Source organism: Danaus plexippus, chromosome 31 (assembly GCF_018135715.1).
Source record: "Danaus plexippus chromosome 31, MEX_DaPlex, whole genome shotgun sequence".
Classification (NCBI taxonomy): Eukaryota; Metazoa; Arthropoda; class Insecta; order Lepidoptera; family Nymphalidae; genus Danaus; species Danaus plexippus.
The window spans coordinates 884,972-912,932 of record NC_083558.1 but is presented as its reverse complement, the minus strand read 5'-3'; the positions used below and the strand labels follow the sequence as shown (position 1 = coordinate 912,932).

The following is a 27,961-nucleotide window of genomic DNA, read 5'->3' as shown; positions in this document are numbered from 1 at the left end:
AGTGGAGAAAAAGAAATAAAAGTCAATATTTTTAATACTTTTTGAAAAATAGTTTTTATTTTCATGTTGCTCACAAGATTCAAAATTAAAATTATATTACATGAAGTCTTGAAAAATACTATGTTTGAAAAAATACACAAGTGTTTTTATACACATTTTTCATCAAAATAGCCTCCTTTACATTTAATGACCTGTTTAACCAACCTTGGCATGCGAGCAATTAATTTAATTATGGTTTCTTGCGAGATATTACTCCAGCTTTCTTCTAATGCTTTCCACATGGCCTGCTGTGAAGAAGGACATTGTTCCCGGACGTTTCGGTCCAGCTCTTCCCACAAAAGCTCTATAGGGTTAAGATCGGGGCTTTGGGGTGGCCATGTCATATTTTTCAACACCTTTTCTGATTGTTTATTGTCTAAATAGCCCCTACATAATTTTGAACTATGCTTAGGATCATTGTCTTGTTGAAAAATAAATCCTTTGCCGATTAACCTAAGCCCGGAGGGAATAGCATTTTTCTCCAAAATTTCTTTATACTGCTCCTTTTTCATAATTCCTTTAATTTGCACCAGATTTCCAGTTCCATAGCCTGAGAAGCAACCCCAGATCATAACAGATCCGCCACCATGCTTGACAGTCGGGACTACACACTGTGGCATCATCTTTTCTTCGGCAGAACGTCGAACGAAAATTCTTCTTTTTGAACCGAATATTTCAAATTTAGATTCGTCACTCCAAAGTACTTTTTTGAAATCTTCTTCGGTCCAGTCTCGATGGGCTAGGGCCCATTGCATCCGTTTTTTCTTATTCTGCGGTTTTAGAAGAGGTTTTCGAACAGCAACGCGACCAAACAAGTTGGCGTCTCGCAACCGTCTTTTCACTGTAGATACTGACACAGGTTTTTCCCGAGACCTGTTGACTTCAACACGAATTTGTGGGGCCGTTAGGCGTCTATTTCGCTTGCTGGTTACCACAATAAACTTGTCTTCACTAGAAGTAGTAGCTCTTGGTCTTCCGGAGCGCGGACGATCTTGATTACTGCCAGTTTCTTTGTACCGCACAATACTGCGATGAACACAAGTCTTCGATAACTTGAGTTGAGATGCAATCTCACGTTCAGATTTGCCTTCTTTATGGAGAACAACGATGGCAGCTCGCGTTTCAATACTAATTTCGCGAACTTTACCCATTTTAGAGACGTCTTCACTGTAGGAACAACGAAATCAGATTACCTGCAGATATTCGTAGATAACCATGAAAATATGGGGTTCAAAATAAAAATTCTAAAATATTTTAAGAATTTAAAACAATCGCATTGTAAGTTAAAGTAAAATAAAATAATTGTCAGTTGCTGCAACGAGGTAATAATTTTTTTGACAGGCAATTATCATCGGACTCTTCCTGGGCTCACATTGAGGTTTGGAAACAATGGTTGTTTATTGCCTTTTTCTTATCTTAAATACAAAAGAATAAGCTTTTAGGTGATCTTTATAAACAATAGAATATGCAGGTGTGCAGATTACTTTTTATCACCAATGTTTTGAAAATATTTACTAATAACAAAAGTTCTTTATTAGTGGTCTCAAACTTTTGACCGGCAGTGTACGTGTACGGGCGACTCGCGACGCAACGGGTTAGTGATCACAACAATTCAACATTATAAGTAACATAGCAATATTTTCTTGTATATAGGTACTTAAACTGAAAATAAAAAAAAATCGCGTATTGAGTAATGGATAGCAGATAGTATTGATGAGTTTTTGAATTATTTCTCATCCTATTTAAAGTATTCCTTCCATCAAAAACACATATATACACAAACACACACACACGCATATATATGTACACTACGTGTGTACGTCACTACTGGTTCAGATTCACGAACCAGCCCAACAGATGGCGCTGTCTGTATGGAGGTTATTTATTACGAGAAGCCCGCGACGCAGGGCACTATATGTACTGTCTTAACACCCTGTATACATCCCTCTGAGCGCTAAACTGGTGTTTACGCGAACGGAGTCGCGAGCTAAAACTAGTATATATATATATATATATATTCTTGAATTTATTGACAAGGAAGACATTTTAAACAGATTATTTTCATATAATTAATAATTTAATTTAGCATTTACGAGTTATTTCTAGGTAAAGTACCTATTACGGTCTGTCGGGACGTGAGTCATTTGGAATGCAACTATTTGTAAATTCTGTTAATTTACATAAGTAAATCAATTATCTATTATGTAATTCTCAAACGATGATAAATATTTATATATATACACGTATGTATAATGAGATATACTTATAAAATGATTTTTTTTCGTAAATATAAACTACATACTGTTTGTTTTCAAGCGACCATTTTAATTGTACAAATGACGCACAAAGCAACATGGCGCCCGTCTAGACTTCGATGTAATTTAATTTATGTTAGTAAATTAACTTATTTAATGGATATAGTTTTCTTGGAAAAATAATTAGTAATAAAATAACTAGATTTTAAACTTCAATTAATATATGATGACAAAGAAATTTTGTGCGGATGTTGGAAATATGTTTTAGACAATGATCTTTGAGGTTTGTTTCTCAAAGCGTGCTCTATATGCTAGGGAGGGCAAACGAGCAGACGGTCTACCTGGAGGTAGTCACCGTCGTGGGCATCATAATGGACATCTGCAATGTAGTTTTGCGGGTGCGTTACGAAAGGGGGAAAAAAGGGGAAAGGGTGGGAAAGAGAAAGGGCGACCGGTTCTCTCACTCATCGGACGCAGACATTAAAGATTACTTCGCGCTGATCTTTTGTGACAGGGTGGTACGTTCCAGGTCGAGCCAGCCCATGTCCGAGCTGCAGGAACTTGACCACAGCTAGGCTCTACCAACTTTTGAATCCTTCATAGTTTTCTATTCATAAATCTTCTAACATACCATTAACTATATACTAATAAGTTACGGTTAGTATATAGTTCAAACTCGCACTAAGCATAAATAAGATAAAATCGGTTTCTATGTTAAAAATACATAGATTTTAATAAATAAGTCTTTATAGAAAATAGATCGGTAATTATTTAAACTTAAAAATAGTAATTTATTTTAGTTTAACACAAGTTCGAATCGTCATTTGAAACGAAGCGTTTCGCGTTTTCCATTCGTTAACATTGATACTGTGATGGGAGAAGATTTATAACTGAAAACTGTTAACGCTGCGTGTGTAGTGTGTAAACTTAGAGTAAGGATGCAGCAAGTTTTATATAAAAAAATAACATTTCAACTCGTCTTCAATATTGAAGGTTCTCAAGAAAAAAACTTCTAATAAAAATAAATAAAGATAGTAAAATAAAGAGACGAGACGAAACTCCTTATCATTCCATGGATTCACCGTGCGGGTGCCGGGTCCATCGTTGCAGGCAGAGGAGCTTCAACAGCGCCTGGGACTCGCGAACCAGGTGTAGTTTAAGGGGCCCCTGTCTAACGCGTTAAACGCTCACCTCCACCGTCCAAGCTCCTCTCTACCAAACCAAATTTGAAACGAATCTACTAGGGCAGCCTTCGACGCACGTTCCAAAAACGAACTGACGTTAGTTAAATAACAATTTTTAAATCTATGAAACGCAAAAAGTTTAATCAAAACCTGATAACGTTTGAAATGGTAAAAAGAGAATAAAAATCTTCTGTTTTTTTTTTTCGGTCTCAAAGTATTTTATATAAATGCCTAACCCTAATTATACACTAAAAGTAATAAATAAGAAAATCAGTCGAAAATTGTGCTCTTACTATAAGTTCGCATGTCACTACATACGGAGAGTTGACAGTTTATATTAAAGTAGATTATTGTATGGGAAACGAGAAACGCTTCGTGTGTAGTGTGATGCAAACTTGTATTAAGTTTGTGAAAATCCTAACGATTCTATGATACGTGTATTAAAAATATTACAAATAAAATGATCCCACTTCAAAATGCGAGGAAGACGTAAAAGGCACGTACAAAACGCTCTCCACAACCTTAAGAAAAGGTCAGTTTACCATATGTGTGAGCGGAAGTGATAGCAGCTCTTGCAATGTAGATTGAAAGTTTATAATGAAGTCTTTCGAAATGAGGAATATCTTATTTTTACCTTATAATGTACTTTTTAATATATATATATATATATATATATATATATATATATATATATAAGAAACAATATAGAATACCGTGGGATATTTATGCGTCTGCGTCAAGACCAGACATATTTCTCTATTCGGGTATTTTAAAGCGCGTTGTGATAATAGAGCTGACGGTTCCTTAGGGAACCAACATCCCCAAAGACCATGGCATCAAGGTAAATAAGTATTACGAGCTCACAAACGAACTCGCTAAGAATAGGTTCGTCATAAATTCGAAATTGTTAGAAGGTATAACGGCCAAATCTCTACAACCTATTAATCTGGGTCTGTCCAGAACTCTGAACTAGCATCGTTTCATTCCTAGAACGTGTTTCGAAGGCAGCCCTAGTCGGTTCGTTTCAAATTTGGTTAGGAGAAAGGAGCTTGGACGGTGGAGGTGAGCGTTTAACGCGTTAGATAAAGGCCCTTTAAACCTACACCTGGTTTAGTCCCAGGCACTGTTGAAGCTCCTCCCTGCAACGCGATGGGTCCGGTACCCGCACGACAAATCCATTGAAGAAGACCAATTTGGTCTCAATCAATTCGTCATCCTCCCAAGAACCAACTTCCTTGGCAGTCGTACATCCGTAAAGGCATTGCCATCTCAGGTTATGTTAGAATTTTATGCCTTAGTTATATTTGCCATATAGAGTTTTGCAAACAGCACATATATATAATAAAATTGAAAGCCTTTCAACATATCTTTGAAAAGCCATTTTTGGTTGAGGATGAGAGTTAATCAAGCTATGAAAGACTCGTATTAGCATCCTTGTACTCAACTTGTACTGTCAGTTTTAACGTGATCAACTTTACCATCATGAATACCGTTTGAGTAAAATTTTAATTAACATTCGTTCAAATGGATCATTAAGTTTATATTTTAACCGACTTTTGAAATAGTGAGTTCGTTATCAATTAATAATTGAACGTGAAATAAGTTTAAACAGATTTCATCATCAGCTTATCGGAGTCCACTGCTGAACAAAGGCCTCTTCTTACACGGAGAAGGTTAGAGCATTAATCACCACGCTCGCTCAAGGCGGATTGGTCAATTTCAAACTTATAATTTTATTATAAGACCAGGTTTCCTCACTATATTTTTTCACCTACCGTCAGTGTGTCTAAATACTCTTAGAAAATACATGTACTTGGAAAACCCGCGCCCGGATGCACGGGAGGCGGGCCTTTAACCTCCAGGTCATCACGATCTCATGTATCTATTGAAAATTTTTATTTAATAAGAATTTCGTTTATTTTAATTTAATGACCAAGAAACCAATGCTGATTAAAAATGTTCAATGTCAGTGTAAATGTCAATGTCAATGTCAAAGTCATCTGAATCCAGTAATATTATTAGACAATCATTTTATTTATTACTTTTGTAATGTGTGAAAATCTTTAATGTACGTACATTTAAATAGAACCTTACTCTATGTTTGCATCACACTAGAAACGTAGAGTTAAGAGTTTCTCATTCATAACTTCTCATATAGTATCAACGTAGGTTAAAAGAAACGTCAAACGCTTCGTATGTAGTGTATACAAACTTCTACTAAACATACATTCAACAAGCGTATTCGGTAAATGCAAAAACAATAGTTTTATTAGCAAAGAATTTATTTGAATATTTACTTATTAGTATAAGTAATAGTCGGATAAAAACAAATAAATAAACATAGTTGTTTATATTATTCTCAGGCATTAATTAAAAATAAAATAACTATAGGAACTCCTTATTCAAATTACGAACCTGTTTGGGTCATGTATCTTTATTAAAAAAAAAAAAATGATTTTAAGTTTTAACGAACTCCCAAACCTGTCTTGAAGGAAACACATAGCAATTATGTTTAAGCAAAATTGAACTCTGCATCATTGAAATAAAGTATGCACTGGCAATTATCGAAAAGGGCAAAGGTTCGGAGGACTATTAAAAAATGGGAAAAACCTTTTCACCGATGAAACATTCATAAGCGGAATAAGTAAAAATTATTAATAATATTTTTTCCCAGTAATCAACATTGTCATAAGTTCATGGGGTCAATATAGTGAGAAATATCTCTCTTTGTCTATTTAATGTATATTGTTATTGTTTTAAAATAAAACCGATAGTTATACGTGTGTGGTAAAGTTACGTTACACGCATTAAAAGACGATGGTGACTCACTCTAAAGATGTACCCCATCTGCGTACCTACACATATGTTCATAATTGATAGTAATTCGCAAAAAACTGCAAACTTTTCGTGTTTAGTCTGATAATGCGAACTTATAGTAAGGGTACTGTTGGGTACCTAACAATTTTTATTGAAAATTTCAATTAAATAAATAAATATAATGCGTATTTAATTCATATTATATTATTATAAGCAACTTCATAAAATCTTTAATTTTGTTCTTTTTGAGTCCATAGTACACTCATTAGTTGTGTAAATATTGAAAGTTTATTTTTTCTTTCATTATTATTATTTCAAATTATATCTATTTCTATAGAATAATTAAATTTTAAACCCGTGTTTTAATCGAGTGACTCAATATGGCAACACCGAAATTAAAGAACGAAAATAATATAGAAAATGTGTATTTATTTATATGAAATTAATATAAATTAGAATTAAACAAACCGTTTTATTACAATCGACTAAAAATATTAATACTTATGAAATATTTATTTTTATAAAATATAAATTAATTTATAGTTAGTTGGTTAAATCATTAATTATCTGTTATTTGTCTCGCATTCACGGCTTGCGTTTAAAAATTGATGCCGTTCTGTCTCAGTGTAGTTTTTGACGTCTCGATGAGCGGTGGCGTCGGTTTGTTGAAAAAAAAACCGTTTTAAGCGTTTGTGATAATAGTAATTGCTATAATTAACTGTTCTTTATATATTATAAAACAATCCTAGCAGTTTACGTGTTTACAAGTGTCACTGTGCCGCTTGTGAAAACTTTATAACATTGTAAGTAAGGTTTTAGATTTGAACGTGTTTAAATTGTGATCATGTTTACATTGAAGAAATGTTGGACATTTGATATTCTTACTTAGAATACAAATGGTTTTTAGAAAAAAAATATCTTTATAACTATTGCATGATTTTAAAACAATTGGAGATTGTTTTTTTGGTGTCTCATAGCTGGCTATTTTTCCGTATTTAATATGAAATGATTTTGACCTAGAAATATATCGAATCTAAATAATTGATAAACTTATATTATTTTTTTTGTTATTGTTAGTTAGTATGTATATATATATATAGTTTATCTGTATATAAGTAGATACAATCAAACATATTAAACAATTTTTTTTTATATCTGAGTGGGCGAGACATATAGGCAAAATTGGTCTCGTATTCTCGCAGTGTTTGCAAGACCACAAACATTGAAATTTACGTAAAATAAATAATTTTCTTGTTAATCATTCCAAAAAATAAAAAATGTATGGTCACTGAATATACTTAAAAATAGAAAGATCTGGATTGAATCTTAAAAACTTGGTATTAATTCAGACAACTCGTTTCACTAATGACATTTAAAGCGAATGCCTCTAGTCTATACGTAAATGTAAAAAAGATATATATTGATTTTTTGTTATTAACATTCAATTTTATCGTTTAAAAGACTAAAATATTTTGACTATAGTTTTATGGCTGAAGAGAGAGAGAGAGTTTTATAGTAAAATTTCGCAAAACTATAAAATCAATTGTTTAAATAATGTTATTACGAGCTTGTATTTTATGATGACAAGTTTGTATATACTACATACGAAGCGTTTCGCGTTTCTCATTAACCTACGTTAATACTGTTAGAAGTTATGAATGAAAAAGTGTTAACGCTGCGTATGTAGTTACGAAACATGTTGTAAGCATGCCATTGTATTTAATCGGCAGACTGTGTTTTTAACAACACTGTAACTCATACATCAGAAAAGACATTTATACTATTAAGTTCAATAACAACCCTTAATACGAGTGCATGTCCAGTTTTAAACGAAAAGTTTCAACGACTGTAAATAAAACGGCGATGCGAATGTAATGTCCACTAACTACGAGTTTCTAACTTATTACACGCAGTTACGATTTCCTCATTCATATACGATTGTTTTAAAAAACTACAAACTGTCCGTGTTTAGTTCGACCATATAAACTAGTTGTTAGGTTACTACGATGTACTAAAATTCACCCGCTTCAAATCTCGTCTGCCCGTGATCAGGATTGCTGAAAAGTAACCGAAACGTCGGGATTATTTAGCTTTTAGGATAATAAAATAACTCGTAGTAAATCCGAAAGAAATATTAGTTTTATTTAAATGACTAGCGATAGTCTTTGATCTCGTCGCCACAACGTACTTTAAACTTTCAGTATAACGTCATCCACGCCAACTCGTACTAAACGCAAGGTAGTTATGAATATTAATGAATATATGCAAGACGTAGCTTTGTTTACGTTTAATATTATAATAAATAAAATTATAACTAACATAAAATTATCTGTAATTTACGATAACTTTGTTCGTTACAATTATCTATTAAGAGGATACAAGGATACAGAACACCTACAATATAATTGTAGTATTTGTTAACATTAACTTAATTATGTCTATATATAAAATATAAGATAATTTTTAAAAGATTTAAAATATATATTTTGTATCAAATCTCACGTTTATGTTTTAATATGTTAGATAACCTAACCTAATCCGTGACTTCGCTTGCGATTTTGTGAACGTTTGTTGTTATTTCAAATAAGAACGGCTAAATGGATTTCGATGAAACATTACAGTAATGTAGCGCAGATATTAGAAAAGGACATAAGCTATAATTTAACCCCGAATTCGGTATAGTTCCGATGGGAACACGTGATCAGTGACAGCAGTTGTGCTGTGTGAAGTAACGTGACACAGGCGATAGATGGCGCTGATTGTGGGTTCATATATATTAAGTATTAACGCACATTATCAGTCTCAAACAGAATATAATTCTAAGCTCCACTCAGACAAAGTCGCAGGCAACGACGAGTGTTATTTTAATAATACTTTTAGCCCGGTTTTAAGTCCGTAACACAAATTGTAATCTTTCATTTCGTCATTAGATCGGAAATAAAAAACTTAACTTTGGTAATGGACATACATATATACATGATCAATTCCTTAAACAAATCTATCGAATGCGAGAGCCATATCGAAACCGGTTTACCATTAACTAGTGGTATGACAGTTAAAAATATAATTGAATTAAAAAAAAAATTGGGCTTCTATGTAAAATAATCTCATTGGAAAATATTGATTATCAGAAAAAGGTAACGTATAAGCGGATGTGGTCGAATACAGAACTATTAATTTTGAAGTCGGCTAAACAGTTAGTTCATTATTATTATTATTGTAGACCATAACATTTCTTTGGGTCACAATAACTAAACGTAGTTTTGAAAATTAAACATAAATTACCGGCATTTTCATGTTTTAATGAATTCACTATCGTTCATAAATTCCGACGAGTACCAAGTCGATATTGAGCGGGTAGTTCCAAAATTACACAGTTATTTACTTCTCGATACAAAGTAAATCGGTTTATAGAGAAAGGGTGCGTCACCTTCAATGGAAAAATACTCCTGATAGATACAGTCCTCCTTCAACACGCCATCATCATGAAGCAGTCAGGAGTTGTTCAAACTAAAGACACTCAGAATAAGCAAATATTCAATATTCAATAACGAGATCCAAGATTTTCTCGAGCATTCATTCAAATAAAACTAATGCCTTCAAATGTACTACGAGTTACTTTTAACTTCTTAAACTACCCACACCCTACGTTTCGGTTATGTAATATTAAGTGACCGTGATCAAGTCCGAAAATTTTGGTTTAAAAAGTCAATATTATATATTAATGAACATAGTAACGGTTAAATTGATAACATTTCAGTTAACTAGCTCAACTAAACCGGATTTAAAGGTTCAACTTGGACGCTTTTGTTGAAGGTTAATAGTCTATGAAGATTTTATATGAGATATATATATACTAGTTTTAGCCCGCAACTCCATACACGTGAACATTTGAGTTGCGCTCAGAGGGATGTATAAAGTGTGTTAAAACGATCTATACAGTAACCTAAGACGCGGGGTTTTTAATTTAAATAACCTACATACAGACGGCGCCATCTGTCGGGATAATTTGTGAATCTAAGCCATCTGGGACGCAAAACAGTGACATACACACGTACAGTAGAATTATATATATGAAGATGTTTTAATGTTTATTATAAAATATGTATATTATTATATTTAAACTGAATAAAATGCGGAAGAGGATGTGTTCATCTAAATAGTATTAACGTATTATCGAATGAGAGACGTGTAAGGCTTAGTATGTGGTATATACACACTTGTGTTAAGGATACTGTGAATATTTAAATGAAACTAATATTTTTCGGATAAACTACGCGGATTTTTATTATTTTTAAAAAACTACATAATCCCGACGTTTCGGTTACTTTTCAGCAATCGTGATCACGGGCAGACGAGATGTGATCGTCTATACATATATATATATATATATATAATATTGAACAAAGTCGAGAGATAATTATAGTATTATATACATATTTGTGAGTAACAACTGTATTGCAAAATGAGAAGGTATAAATATAGGTATAGGCTAAACACTCGCATATTACCTTTCAAGGTAACGAGAAAAATGAAATTACTATCTTGTTTGTTGTTTGAAGCATTATGTACACTGTACTGATGCTGTATAGATTTTGATGTAACTTTGCAATAATATGTCTCATACATTAATAGCACATAGTATATAATGTATCTTCAGTCCGTGTAGCCCCGGGAACACTTCATGATAGATGTATTGTGTGGTGTAACGCGACACGCGATAGATGGCGCTGACGGTTGGTGAACATATATCAACACATTTTATAACCCTCCCTTAACTTAATTCCGATCTCCACTCAGATGAAGTCGCAGGCAGAGTCGATAGTATATTTTAATGGTTTTAATTCCCTAATTTATGTCTCTGTTTACTGTTTGTCTGTCACAGACCATTAACTTTGAATTAATTACGTTAACGAAGTTATTGTAAAAAAAATATAATATACAAAAACAATTTTTTTTGTGGTTTATATTTATAACATAATGTATAGTGGAAAATTTTTAAGAAACAAATTTCTTACTACGAGTTTCTCTTACACTAAGGACGTGGCGTCTCGAGTTTTTGCAATCATAAAGTTACTTTATTAAAACGTGAACAAGATTAACTGGAAACGCTCCGTGTGTTGTGTGATTATAGACGCTTGGGGTAATAATTAAAATTTGACGTATTTTAAGTATTTGATACATATATTCGTATTGCCGTCTACATTTGTTCACACGTCAAACTATCAGTGCTAACGTATTTACGGTATTTTATGCTTTTTCTTATGAGAAAGGTGGCAAACGAGCAGACAGTCTACATGATGGAAGGTAGTCACTGTTGTCCATGGACTTCTGCAATATAAGGGATATTGCGGATGTGCTGCCGACCTTGACTGTAGAGGAATTAGGAAAGGGTGGGAATAGTGAGATGACAGGAAAGGGTGGGAATAGGGAAAGGGCAACAGGGTCTCGCTATCTGTACTATAGTCTTGATAAAGCTAATACAGTCTCGATAACGACATTTATTGAGTTTTAAATCAATGTTATTGACAACAATATGATTTTACTGTAATATTAGTTTGGTTAACTTATAATTTAAACTGTTACTAGTAAGAACAGTTCATTAGAGAGTTTAAAACGTCTAAAACGGTTACATAATTATCGTGTTAGGGTATAACGTTAAAAATTATAACAAAGTCTTAAATTAATTTGTTGTTTTAATTTAAATAATGACAAAGAAATAGTGTGTGAAGTCCTTCCACTTTTGGAGTGGAAATGAAAATAGGAAAGCCTAGAAATCATTTTTTTTGTGAACTCTAATTGCTTTTTTAAGACAAACTCTATGGACATTGCTTACAATACACAGTCGACCCGCCCTTACTCCCGCTCCGTCTCTATCTATCCCCCCTCCAGGAGCGTTGAACGTCTAACGCAACCTTGTTGGAAGTCGCATCAGTTTTTTCACTCCAATAACTATTAAAGGCCTATTAGTTGAATGCAAAAAAAATTAGTAATTACTAAGTGAAGCAAAAAATGTATACAGGCAGATTATTTTATTTGAAACAATCAGTCTCTAGTAAATTCCTTGTTTATATAATACAGTAGTTTTTCTTTTAATATATCATTAAAAATATATTAAATCGAAACGTTAAAACGGTCCAAGTCACTCGGCTATCTGCTTATGAAAGTCCCTTCAAAATCGGTCGAGCCGTTAGAGGGATTACAGGTAACGAATAGACGGATATACAAAAAATATATATGTTTTCTGTACGTAAAGAGTATTATTCCTTATGTCAACACAGACAATACAATTACATATATTAATATATATATATATATATATATATATATATATATATTAATGTAGATTATTTGCCAATATTGCCTGCCTTAATATTCGACCTTAGATCTAAACGGCCCAGCCAAACCAGTTTAACTTTGAAAAACATATTTTGTGAACGAATCTCTCTCATACGAAATTATAGCTATAACAGTTATGATAAAAATAAACCAGTTCGGTTAAAATTTACGGTTAAATGATTAAAGTTAGAATTGAATACAAGTTAAATATATATATAAAAAAAAATAGTACAAATATATTTTAAAAAATAACCGTTGTCTGTGGAATTTTCTTTGATCACTTCTGTTTATCAAGTTTTTATTAATAACATGATTTTTTTATCAAAATCGGTTCAGCAATTATTGATTGCTTTATATTCCGACACATACAATTATTACTTTTTTATAATATACGAGTATAAGGGCATAAAGTTAATATATTTTTGATGATAGTTTTTAAAAAGCTGGAACTATTTTAATGGAACTTTCATTTGATGATAGGAGTGTTAGAGGAAAACGTACTTGAAGATAGTCAACTCAAACGAAGACACGGTACACAGCTTATATTGAATAAAATCAAATCCCTCCTATAACATGATTTTGAACATCCTTAACACGTGTTTGCATTTTCACTACATACGAGACGTTTGCAGTTTATCATACATTGACCAACATTAATACTATAATGTGAATAAATAATTGTTAACTATCCGTGTATAGTGTGAAACGACGAGTAAGGTTATCTTTGATTTACTGACTTTAAAACGCTTCAAAAAAAATTACACATATATATTTGTCAATTAACGATATTTAATTACGATTTAAAATATTTCTTAGATAATAACAAAAGTAAATGGTATTATATATATATTAAAAAAACAAATTTATACATAACCCTCCTTTTTTCCCTCTCGGTTGGTTGAATTTGTTATTATAAAAACACTATCATGAGACTGAGTCATCTGTGACGTCACTAATAACTTCAATACTATTCTAGACTTAATTAAATTACAAACTTAACCGCAAACCGTACTTTAACATATTATATAGAAAATTTACAGATATAAATGATAGGTAGCTAGCTGGATGTATAAGAATGATATTTTTAAAGAGCATATTTTATTTTATTTAACCTCATCAGATCCGCAATCTTGGACGCCATTTTGAATCCAAAATGGCGTCGCCTATAACTTTTTATTAAAAATGATATACAGATAAAGGCTCGTAAATATACAATCCATAATGTTTTTAAAATATTACTATATATATATTATATTATTATTTGAATTAATTTCTATATAAAATTGCAGTCGCAGTCCCGGTGTAAAATGATCACAGAGAATTGTATTGGCTGCATGCCATTAGCTTTTGTCAGAAGGTATAATTATATGTAATTAAGATGTTAGCAATACTATATTTATTGTATAAATTAATTGTGTTCGTTATAATGTAATATTATGAAATATGTCCTTTCCCTATTCCCACCCTTTCCTTTTCCCTTTTCCCACCCATTCCCCTCCCTCAATCATAAAGGTGGCCAACGTATCCGCGACATCCCTTATGTAGCAGGTGTCCATGGGTGATGATGAGTACCTTCCATCACCTAGGTCGTCTGTTTATGTATGTCTGTTATAATATATATTTATTATTTTTGACAATGCTGGGCGTAAACAAGAGAAATAAAATGTCATTTAAAAATAGCTCATCCAAGATAGCTTTTGGTATTTTTTTTTATTACATATGTATTATTAATGTTTAGTTTAATTCAGAAATAAATACATAATGTGCTAATATAATATACGTGAACCTACCGTCAGCGCCATCTATCGCGTGTCGCGTTACTTCAAGCAATACAACTGTCACGAAGCGTTCCGGGAACTACACGGACTGAAGGACACATTATATACTATGTGTTATAATAATGTATAAGTTATGTTATTGTAGAATTAAATTTGAACACCTACATCAATAATACAAATATGTAAATTCAGAACAGTCCGCAGCGAGGGACTTTTTTTTTATTGATGTTAATCGATAATTTATTCAAATGGATATTCTCGTTTGAAACATCGATAAATCGCGTTTAATACCGCCAGTTAGATAATAAAAATATTTAAAGTCAATACGCTTATATGAGTTTCATGAAGAATTTTATTTACTTATGTTTTGTGCGGTATACGTGGGATGGGGTGGGTGCATGTTCCAGGCCGAGTCTCACACATCCTCTCCGTTGGGTGCATGGTGTACAATAGTGGGGGGATGTTGTTACCTGTTAATAAAAGTAATTCTGTCCAGGTAACAAAAGTCATTACTATGTGATTTGATTTTATCGTCAAAATCCATCAACATTTGTCAGTGTTCGAGATATATATATTTATATATATGTATATATATTATATGTATATATATTATATGTATATAATGTATTACGTAATAAAAGCAATTAACATTTTTTTATTCATAAATAGCTTTGAAAGCAATTAGGTTAATTTTAATAAATTATAAATAATGTATAAATGAATTATGTAAACAAGAAGTTTTGAAAAACCTGCTCCAAATGACCACATACACCCGTCGGGTAAAAAAAAACCCAGACAACCGTATAATTTACCGGCGAATAAAACCAGTATCGATGTCTGGGTGAATGATACCAAAGATTTTTTTAAGAAAATATCGAGAACTGACGAACGTGGAACTTAACTCGGACTAGATTATATCCAAATGAAAGGTATAAATATATTGTTTGAAATGAAATGTACTAGAAATGTATTCAATTGTATAAAATAAGCATCACACACTACTACGACTCACACACATACATATATAATACATCAATCCGTGAACACTCCTCAATGTGCGTGTCGTCACTGAATGTTAAACATCACACACACTACCACTACTCACACACATACATATATAATACATCAATCCGTGAACACTCCTCAATGTGCGTGTCGTCACTGAATGTTAAACATCACACACACTACCACGACTCACACACATACATATATAATACATCAATCCGTGAACACTCCTCAATGTGCGTGTCGTCACTGAATGTTAAACATCACACACACTACCACGACTCACACACATACATATATAATACATCAATCCGTGAACACTCCTCAATGTGCGTGTCGTCACTGAATGTTAAACATCACACACACTACCACGACTCACACACATACATATATAATACATCAATCCGTGAACACTCCTCAATGTGCGTGTCGTCACTGAATGTTAAACATCACACACACTACCACGACTCACACACATACATATATAATACATCAATCCGTGAACACTCCTCAATGTGCGTGTCGTCACTGAATGTTAAACATCCCACACACTACCACGACTCACACACATACATATATAATACATCAATCCGTGAACACTCCTCAATGTGCGTGTCGTCACTGAATGTTAAACATCACACACACTACCACGACTCACACACATACATATATAATACATCAATCCGTGAACACTCCTCAATGTGCGTGTCGTCACTGAATGTTAAACATCACACACACTACCACGACTCACACACATACATATATAATACATCAATCCGTGAACACTCCTCAATGTGCGTGTCGTCACTGAATGTTAAACATCACACACACTACCACGACTCACACACATACATATATAATACATCAATCCGTGAACACTCCTCAATGTGCGTGTCGTCACTGAATGTTAAACATCACACACACTACCACGACTCACACACATACATATATAATACATCAATCCGTGAACACTCCTCAATGTGCGTGTCGTCACTGAATGTTAAACATCCCACACACTACCACGACTCACACACATACATATATAATACATCAATCCGTGAACACTCCTCAATGTGCGTGTCGTCACTGAATGTTAAACATCACACACACTACCACGACTCACACACATACATATATAATACATCAATCCGTGAACACTCCTCAATGTGCGTGTCGTCACTGAATGTTAAACATCACACACACTACCACGACTCACACACATACATATATAATACATCAATCCGTGAACACTCCTCAATGTGCGTGTCGTCACTGAATGTTAAACATCACACACACTACCACGACTCACACACATACATATATAATACATCAATCCGTGAACACTCCTCAATGTGCGTGTCGTCACTGAATGTTAAACATCACACACACTACCACGACTCACACACACATATATAATACATCAATCCGTGAACACTCCTCAATGTGCGTGTCGTCACTGAATGTTAAACATCACACACACTACCACGACTCACACACATACATATATAATACATCAATCCGTGAACACTCCTCAATGTGCGTGTCGTCACTGAATGTTAAACATTACACACACTACCACGACTCACACACATACATATATAATACATCAATCCGTGAACACTCCTCAATGTGCGTGTCGTCACTGAATGTTAAACATCACACACACTACCACGACTCACACACATACATATATAATACATCAATCCGTGAACACTCCTCAATGTGCGTGTCGTCACTGAATGTTAAACATCACACACACTACCACGACTCACACACATACATATATAATACATCAATCCGTGAACACTCCTCAATGCGTGTGTCGTCACTGAATGTTAAACATCACACACACTACTACGACTCACACACATACATATATAATACATCAATCCGTGAACACTCCTCAATGTGCGTGTCGTCACTGAATGTTAAACATCACACACACTACTACGACTCACACACATACATATATAATACATCAATCCGTGAACACTCCTCAATGTGCGTGTCGTCACTGAATGTTAAACATCCCACACACTACCACGACTCACACACATACATATATAATACATCAATCCGTGAACACTCCTCAATGTGCGTGTCGTCACTGAATGTTAAACATCACACACACTACCACGACTCACACACATACATATATAATACATCAATCCGTGAACACTCCTCAATGTGCGTGTCGTCACTGAATGTTAAACATCACACACACTACCACGACTCACACACATACATATATAATACATCAATCCGTGAACACTCCTCAATGTGCGTGTCGTCACTGAATGTTAAACATCACACACACTACCACGACTCACACACATACATATATAATACATCAATCCGTGAACACTCCTCAATGTGCGTGTCGTCACTGAATGTTAAACATCACACACACTACCACGACTCACACACACATATAATACATCGATCCGTGAACACTCCTCACTGTGTGTGTCGTCACTGAATGTTAAACATCACACACACTACCACGACTCACGCACACATATAATACATCAATCCGTGAACATTCCTCAATGTGTGTGTCGTCACTGAATGTTAAACATCACACACACTACCACGACTCACGCACACATATAATACATCGATCCGTGAACACTCCTCAATGTGCGTGTCGTCACTGAATGTTAAACATCACACACACTACCACGACTCACACACACATATAATACATCGATCCGTGAACACTCCTCAATGTGCGTGTCGTCACTGAATGTTAAACATCACACACACTACCACGACTCACACACACATATAATACATCGATCCGTGAACACTCCTCAATGTGCGTGTCGTCACTGAATGTTAAACATCACACACACTACCACGACTCACACACACATATAATACATCGATCCGTGAACACTCCTCAATGTGCGTGTCGTCACTGAATGTTAAACATAGTGACGTTTATATTATACTATTGAATAGAAATAATAAATTGATTATGATCGAATATTGATCGTTCAGATGATATTTAAAGCTATAGTTATTTTTCATAGAAGTATCGTCTCGCGCATCATCTGCATAGAGATATAAGCAATACCAACGTTTTGTCTATAGCAATAACTTCTGCATTCATTTTACGTGGAATAAATTTTTACGTATTGCCAAAATAGAATTATCCGTTGTTCTTCGAAGATACGTCTAGGTATAGATCTAGATATAGGTCTATCTAAACAAGATTATGCTACACGTGTACGTATATAACACATTTTGTTATCAGAAAAAAAAAATTGTTCAAAAGAAGTTTTGATCAATATCACATCATTATATATACGTTTGAATCATTGAAAATATTTTACATATAAATGAATTTCGCGTTAAAAAAAAAATGCCCATAAAAAACTTAACGACCAACGGATGTGTTAAATCAAAATATACTTACGGTTGATGGCCATTTTCGTTTAAAAATTTAAGACGCAAATGCGTTTTAAAATGTTAGAATAGCGAGTTGTTGTGGTTTGAGAGACGCGTGTTTGATTCGCGGGTTCGATTCCTGGTTGGCGATAAGAAAGAAATTCGTTTTTTACTTTGTCTTTATATATAGTTCTACTGTACGTGTGTATGTCACTTGTGTCACACTCCACATGTTTTAGATTCACAAACTACCCCAACAGATGGCGCTGTCTGTATGTAGGTTATTTAATACGAGAAGCCCGCGACGCAGGTTACTATATGTACTGTCTTAACACCCTGTATACATCCCTCTGAGCGCTAAACTGGTGTTTACTTGAATAGCGCAAGGCTGATGATGATTGATTGAATACAGAGTAGGTATATATATATATATATATATATATATTATATAATTTTGCGAAATAAACTGTTCGGAAAAATTGTTTGTTGCTATACATTTAAATATATCAAGAGATTTTTTTCATTTAAACATAAATTCATATACGATGAGAATTTTCGGGAATTATAAAGCTAAGTAAGAAAAATACATACACAAATAAATTCTCAGTTTGTGTTATTATTAATATTAACTGAAAAGATTTATCTCACTATCTCAGACTATCTATTTCATCTATATCTAAAATAAACAATCTCATTCATCTAATCGATAAAATCTTCATCCACATCATCAAGCAGACGTAGTTATACTAACACGCGCTAAGATTCACGAATGAGGAAGCTGTATGGACCCACCGATCCGCCTTGAGCGAGCGTGGTGATTAACGCTCTAACCTTCTCCACGTGAGAAGAGGCCTTACTCAGCAGTGTGCTCCGATAGGCTGATGATGATGAATATTCAAATATTATCAAAAATCATTCATAATATTTTTATAAAATTATTTACATATAGTAGTATTTTTGCCATTGCTATCAGCTGTCCAACGTCCGTAAGGATATACGAGATAAAATTTGTCCCCTTTCGAAACTATAAACAGCGAGCTTATGTTAAGTTATTCGAATAAACATCGAAGCGAATAAATACATATTATTTAACTGAAACTAGTATTTTTCGGATGAACTGCGCGTGATTTATTTTCGTAAAAAACTACACACTCCTGAAGTTTCGGTTACTTTTCAGCAACCGTTATCACGAAGACGAGATGTGAGAGTTTTTGTCATATCCCAAACAGTTTTGCCGAACCGCTATGTAGAGTCGGGCGATGTTATTGCCGTAATTATTTGAACTGAATCAAACATATTGTTTTTGTATCTCATCACACAGAAACCAGTTCACGTAGCGGTTGTAACGATAATGAAGATCAATTCGTTTGCAATTACATATTTCTAAGTACAAATTTATATCTTAATACGCGTTACAGAAATCAAACGATCGAACTGTCGGTGTCGGTGTTACAGTGCTGTGAAGTTATTTGATTTTAAATATTATTGATATCTTAATTAATATGAATTAGCGTATGTTTTTTAACTTTTGAAGGTACGAGAAGAAGTATTTTTTTATTTATATGTTCGTACATAGATAACCTCTATTCGGAATATATATATATGTATTTGTTAATAATATCACTATGTTAAATAGTTTCGGGTCCTCCACAGTATAGCTGGATTGATTTTGCTGAAACTTTTACACCCAGTAGATGAAGTAGAGGAAAATAATATAATATAATAGAAGTATAGAAACAATCTCGTCTCAGAATACGCAATAACAGTGACGGAGTGAAGTGAAGTTGGTTTTGAAGTCAATATATTATATGAATGTTCTAAACTGAATGTCATACAAAATTATATATTTATTGCTTTATGGTCAAACTAAACATTTTAAAATTTAACTAAAAAGCCTTTAGTTAAAATGTGATTTAATTTTAGGGTCAAACTATTAAAAGTGCTATTTCATCTAGTACCTGTTTTTTATGAAGAAACCGGGGACATTGCTTCTAACCAGCAACTTTTCTGTAACGGGAATCTATATTGAATAATAAAAATATCGTATAATGTGTAAGGTTTTAGCCTAAGGCGAGTTATATCCGGCAGAAATTCATGATTTGTCACAAAAGAAGTATCTCAAATTTGTGAGCGAAGCCGCAGGAGAAAGTAGCTTGTGAATTACGTATATTATCATCTAAATTTGAAGTCGTAGAAAATTAGGAAAAAATCTTTTATAGTAAATAGTCATGGTAGGTTGCAGGGTCGCCTCTCAGGTGAGGGCGCGGGTACGAAACCTGGCAAGTACCAATGTGATCTGTTCCGAGTCACATGCACTTTCTAAGAGTATTTAGACACCACTGACGGACGGTGAAGGAAAACACCGTGAGGAAACCTGGTCTTATAAATTCATATTATAAGTTTAAAATCGCCAACCCGCCTCGAGCGGGCGTGGTGATTAATGCTCTAACCTTCTCCATGTGAGAAGAGGCCTTGCTCAGCAGTGGGCCCCAATAGGCTGACGATGATGATGTTGATGATGTAATAAATTTAATATGTTAATAATTTCTGGATTTGCTCTTAGTGTATTAAATTTTTGGCATTTCAGATCCATATGATGTCAAAATGGTCAAGATTATCTCCGTTCTGCTCATCATCAGTTTTGCTGACGTGAGAGCTCAGCTCTTTGGTAAGTACCAGTGAATTTGGAGACATAATGGAAGACATTCCTTGAGAATAAAAATCATAATCTAACTATTCTTCTCATAGTCTTGTCTAGATGTCTTCAAATTTGTGATAGTAAAAATAATTAAATATATTTGCATAGTATTCATATTTTATTTCAGATTTCCTATCAGCGTTCCAACCTCAGACCTTACGGCCTATCTTCGAACCAACAAAACCGACTAGGACCACGAGGTTCTTCGACACAAATAGAACGCAGAACGCAAGTTGGAAATTGGGTCAGAGTTCAGAACTCACAACCGCGAAAGCAATACGTAAAACACCAAAAAGCAACCGACGAAGCCAAAATAAGACCAAAAAAATTAAAGAGAACTATGGCCCGGACAAAATAGCGTTCGACGATGGTTACAACTCCATCATCAGTTACGACACGGTCAAACACACGACGGTTAACCCGTTCGCGCGCCCGGGAGTCAAACCCGCGGTAGTGAACGGTCCGCCTATAACGAATAGGCCTGTGACGAGGTCGTTTGCGCCTAGACCAATAGCTGGGCTTCAGCCGCACGACGATAACACAGTGACCCCCGAATTAATCGTGGGACCGGACGAAGATTACATGTCGACGGTGGAGAGGAGGCGTTTCATGGAAGTTACGGAAAAAAGTCAGTTCAATAATCTATTTAAAACTATTTTGAGTGTAAATGAAACTAGTATTATTTAGATTTACTACGCGGATTTTATTATTTAAAAACTACATAATCCCGATAACTACATAGTCTGCAGACAGACATTCACACCTCGTCTGCCCGTGATCACGGTTGCTGCAAAGTAACCGAAACGTCGGGACTATGTAGTTTTTAAATAATAAAAATCCGCGTAGTAAATCTAAATAATACTAGTTTCATTTAAATGAATACTCGCGAAAATCTTAGATCTCATTATTTTGAGTGTGTCTCGTATTTTTATTTTTACTATATATATATAAACTCGTCGATTACTCCATAGCAACTATGATCACGTAGACGAAATGAGAATGTAAGTTACTCTTGTTATTTGTCACTTACCGCAAAAAAAAAAATTTTTTTTGGAATCCCGTAGTCTTAGTCTCAGTTTGCTTCGCTACACGACATACGTTACAGTATTTAAGTTCGTTATTGAATGAGTAACGGAAAACGCGACGTATGTAGTGTATCGTCTGTGATTTCTGGCAATTTAAACGATAGGTTAAAATGTGAAATAATAATCACAAGCTATTTTCCGAGCCACATTTTCATTTTAATGTTTACATCAAAACATGCTCTAAGTTTAGTAATTGCTAAAACATTAATTTAAACACATTTCAGACATAGTTACTCTTTGCAAGGTCACCAACAATACAATGTTATTAATAGTTTATATAAATAACTTTATGCGTAGAAAAACTGCAAATAATTATTCTAGTGTTAGATGAGAAACGGAAAAAATCTGTAGTGAATTTAAACCCTCTTTAGTAAATGAGCAACCAACACGAGGGTAGGAAGAAATTTTAATTAAAACATTTCAATCGAAATTGAACCTTATCAACTAAGACTTAAAGGTCAAATATGAAATATGATTATCCGCACACGAGCAAAAATATTCCAGAATGTGAGCAGTACGTATCTCTGGACACTGTTCGCGTTGAAGCCATACCCCTCGTACCATCACCACGTCCTGTTGTCGTCAACGTGTCGTCCTGTGCTCGCTCCGTGCCGCTCGTGGTGGGAGGGAGCGTAGTCACGATACAGCAGTTCCCACACATGGCGTTGTTGGGTTGGACCAGAATGCGGGTAAGTTGAATACCATGGACAATATTTTTTTTTATGCAGACGGCCTACCTGATGAAGTAGCTACCGTCGCCCATGGACATCCGCAATATAGTTTTGCGGGTGCTTTGTCACTCTTGATTGCGGATGAGGGAGGGGAAAGGGTGGGAAAGAGAAAGGGCAACCGTCTCTCTCACTAATCGGACGCAGCCATTAAAATTACCTCGTGTGACAGGAGGGTACTTTCCAGGTCGAGCCAGCCCACGTTCGTGCTGCAGTAACTTGACGACAGCTGTTACATATAAAATTTTGGCCACAGAATATAAATCTGACTTTGGTGCTGTTATAAACGTATTTTAATCGGATGCAATTCGGTCTGGTCGTTAGTTATAAATAAAGTGCTATTCCCTGTCATACTCTCAAATGATCGTAGGTTCAACGATATGTTGTTACAAAACAGTATCTTTAGTCCGTGCCAAAGATACTGTTTTGTAACAATTTGTACAAGTTATTTATATAAAATAACACACACACACACATGCGCACGCACGCACGCACTCACACACACAAAGCGTACATAAATTTTTATACAATAATATCCTCTGCTTTAATATAAAGAAAAAATATATAAAAAAAACTATTTAATTGAAATACGCTTCATTTATACATACTTTCTAAAAATAATTCCTTAACAACTTATTGTGTCACTGATATTTATACTTGCAATTTTTTTGGCAATGATGAAATCTTAACAAAATTTAAATCAAACATCTCAAGTTATTTTCCGTCCATCTCCAGTCTGGCGGTTACTTGTGGAAGTGCGGCGGTTCCCTGGTGAGCGAGAGGTACGTGCTCACAGCCGCTCACTGCGCCTACCAGGACAAAGACGACAGCGTTGTCAGGTGCATATATCATCCCTAGCACAGTTTCACACAAATACATCCGAAATCGTTTATTGTTCATATAAATCAGCGAAACTTCCTCCGCGAACAAAAAAACTCACCTCTCCTGAGCTAAGTCTACAAGTCCAAGATCATAAAAAGAAACATTAAAGAATCTCATTAAAAAAACCGTATCAACGGGCTATTTCCATTGTACTCAGCGGTCCTCCGCGAGCAGTCCAGCTCGGATCCTCTCGCCGTGACGATCCCGGGGCGATAGTTCTCCGCGTGTCCTCAGTAACCAGACACCCCAAGTACCGGCCGCCGCAGTCTTACTACGACATCGCCATCGTCAAGATGGTAAAAAATGTCAAGTGAGTTTATTTTCAATATTTTGGACAATAACTTTATATGGCGTTGTTTTTTTTATATCAGCTATATAAAACAAAAGAAGGTCCAACGAAAATTGATTAAAAAAATATATATTCTTGGTCATATGTTCGGTAAACATTAACTTATATGCAGTTAATATAACAGAATTAATTTCAATATATACATATATATATTTGATTAACTAGGTTCTCAGCCGTCATTAAGCCGGCCTGTCTGGGAGTACCGCCAGCTCCTGGGAAACACATCATCGCTACAGGCTGGGGGAAGACGGAGTTTGGTGAGAAACATATATATATAGAACCTTCACGACGTAACATACAGCAACCGTGAGCATATCACGTACTCGTCTGGCCGTGATCACGGTTGCTGCAGTAACCTAAACGTCGGGAGTATGTTGTTAAAATAAAGTATCCGAAAATATTAGTTATATTTCTACCTATATAATTTTAAACCAGGTGGAGATGAGTCCGAACTGCTAAGAGGTGTTTCACTTCCGGTGTGGAGCCTGGAGGAGTGTGCGTCAGTATTGGGGGAGTCCCGGAAACTGCCGCGCGGACCCGACCGCAGCCAGACCTGCGCCGGGGACAGGAGAGGAGGCAGGGACACCTGCCAGGTGAGGAATATATATACATATGTATATATATATATATAAATATATATAGTAATAATAGTATAAAGTTGGTTTAATTTAGGATGCCCACTTAACCGATCAGTAAACAATCTTAACTAGCCACTAACTACCTCGTATTAACCAGTAAAATTTGTAAACCATGGGATAAATCCTATCCGCGACTGCTATACAGTAAGTAAAACCATCATCATCCCATCAGGGTGACTCGGGCGGACCAGCACAGCTCCGAGAGGGCTGCTCCTGGAGGGTCGTCGCTGTAACGTCGACAGGTAGAGCGTGTGGTGCAATCGACACACCAGCTATATACGCCAACGTCCAAATACCCTTCGTGGCCAAGGTCATCTTCGGTGATGAGATCAGGAATGGGGGGAATTTAAATATGGATAACCGAAATCAATGGGGCAGCGAACATAGCAGTGAAAGTGGACAAAACAACCAAAATAGACCAAATGATAGCGCTCAAAATAACTATAACAGACCGAGTGTTGACAGTGTACAAAATAACTATAACAGACCGAGTGTTGACAGTGTACAAAATAACTATAACAGACCGAGTGTTGACAGTGTACAAAATAACTATAACAGACCGAGTGTTGACAGTGTACAAAATAACTATAACAGACCGAGTGTTGACAGGGTACAAAATAACTATAACAGACCGAGTGTTGACAGTGTACAAAATAACTATAACAGACCAAGTGTGGACAGTGTACAAAATAATTACAACCGACAAAATGGTGACAGTGTACAAAGTAGTTACAACCGACCGAGTGTTGACAGTGTACAAAATAACTATAACAGACAAAATGGTGACAGTGTACAAAGTAGTTATAACCGACCGAGTGTTGACAGTGTACAAAATAACTACAACAGACAAAATGGTGACAGTGTACAAAGTAGCTATAACCGGCCTAATAACCAATGGTATCAACAAACAACCAGCAACCCGCTAAAGAATGAAAATTACCGAAATCCAGTATACAGAGGGGACGATACAGAAGATTCGACTATTGGCCCCCATTATTACTTCGAGGACAGCGTTCATAGACCTTACATAGGCAACATCTGGCAGACTTGATATAATCTGTATTTGGTCGCCATTGAAGTATTTTTTGTATGCCGCTTGGCTGATACCGCATTTATAATGCCAATATACAGATACATTATGTAGGTAGGTGTGTTTGGACTTGTTTTAGTAACAACTATGACAATTGATATTTATATCTTGTACATGTGTATACAAAATACTGATATGTGATAGTTTTAATGAAAATTAAATTTTTTACGAACAGCGACATCTAGCGGACGGTAATTAAACTGACATTTAGTAAGATTAGAGATTTTAAAGAAGTGAATCCGATGTCCAATTAGAAAATATATATATATATTTTTTGAATGAATTGTTCTGTCTGTGTGTGTATACAACTTATTGTTAGTTTGTATGTAAATATAAGCTAGAGAAAAAAAGAAGGGGTAGAAGTTGATTTTTAGTGAACTAACATTGTTTTAATGCAAACTTTAACATCATTGACCTCCCCCCCCCACTGTCTGTCTCCTTCTATCCCCCCTCCAGAACGTTGAACGTAAACACAACCTGGTTGGAGGTCGAGGACGTTTAACTTCAATAAACAGCCAATGTTTAAATATTTGTATCTTAAATGAGTTCACACAGATAATTAATATATCAGTGAAGATTATTTAAGGTGAGTTATGTGATGTTTTAATTTAATCCTTTTGCTTTATTCAATAAGATTTAAAATCGCTCAAAATATAAAAAATTATTGCTCAAACTTTTGATTCTCTCTCTAAGGTTAAGTTACCATGCACTCCCTACTGACAGTTTCATAGTCTGTCACTGGACGTACGATAGTTTTCAATTGAACCCGTACTAAAGACCAGTTTCCACTTCAAGACATTAAAGATTTAATTGTGACAAATGACTGTATTCAACCGATTTATTTCTCATATTAACCGAAGTTCCGATATTACGAAAAAAAATCTGTTTTAAATACAAAAGATGTTGATAAATTAAATGAAAAGTTTACTCAAAGGACAATTGACAATTTATATGTTATGAGATCTGAGACTTTCGCGAGTTTTATTCATATAAATGAATCTAATATATTTCGGAAAAATTCCCCGGATTTTATTATTTTAAAACTACATAATCCCGACGTTTCGGTTACTTTCAGCAATCTTGATCACGGGCAGACGAGATGTGAATGTCTGACATTGAAATAATAAAATTCTCGTAGCATAACCGAATAATATTAGTTTCATTTATATGTATTAAAAAAGATCTTTTACATTAAATCAATTATTAACATCAGAACTTTTGCAGAATGCAGAGTGTTGCCAAATTAGGGTGTGAAAAAATTTACATTAACTAACGCTTTTTCTTAATTAAATTTAATATAGTTTTAGTTAACTCTTAGTTTAATAGTTAACAGTTAATTTTATGTAAATACTCGTATATTTTTAGTTTAGTCTTAATAGAATTTTTATAAATTTCAAACTACCCTCATTTCCAGCTCTCTCATATAAGTGTCCTGTTTAGCGTAATCGATATTCTGCTATATATATAAGATTATTTACTTAACTATTTAATGTCTTGCATTGAAATAAATAAATAAATCAATCTTTATTCTCATACTTTTTTATTACAATGTAATACTTGTCATTGATCAGCGCCATCTATCGTCTACTTCTTCGTACCATACAACTTGTCCGTCTCGATTCCTCTGGAACTACACGGAATGGACTAACACGTTATAACCTATCTTAATTGTCGTAAAGCT

General features: G+C 34.5%; 1 protein-coding gene across 1 annotated transcript; it reads left to right on the top strand.

Moving 5' to 3' along the window:
- The first annotated feature begins 6,918 nt into the window (after window positions 1-6,918).
- On the top strand, window positions 6,919-27,807 carry LOC116778409 (uncharacterized). The gene is made up of 9 exons (XM_061525829.1): window positions 6,919-7,098; window positions 21,398-21,478; window positions 21,636-22,136; window positions 23,098-23,282; window positions 24,057-24,160; window positions 24,361-24,513; window positions 24,718-24,809; window positions 24,988-25,145; window positions 25,363-27,807. Exons 2-9 carry the CDS (start codon window positions 21,415-21,417, stop codon window positions 26,239-26,241), a joined length of 2,136 nt encoding a protein of 711 aa, XP_061381813.1. The 5' UTR covers window positions 6,919-7,098; window positions 21,398-21,414; the 3' UTR covers window positions 26,242-27,807.
- Window positions 27,808-27,961: the final 154 nt, after the last annotated feature.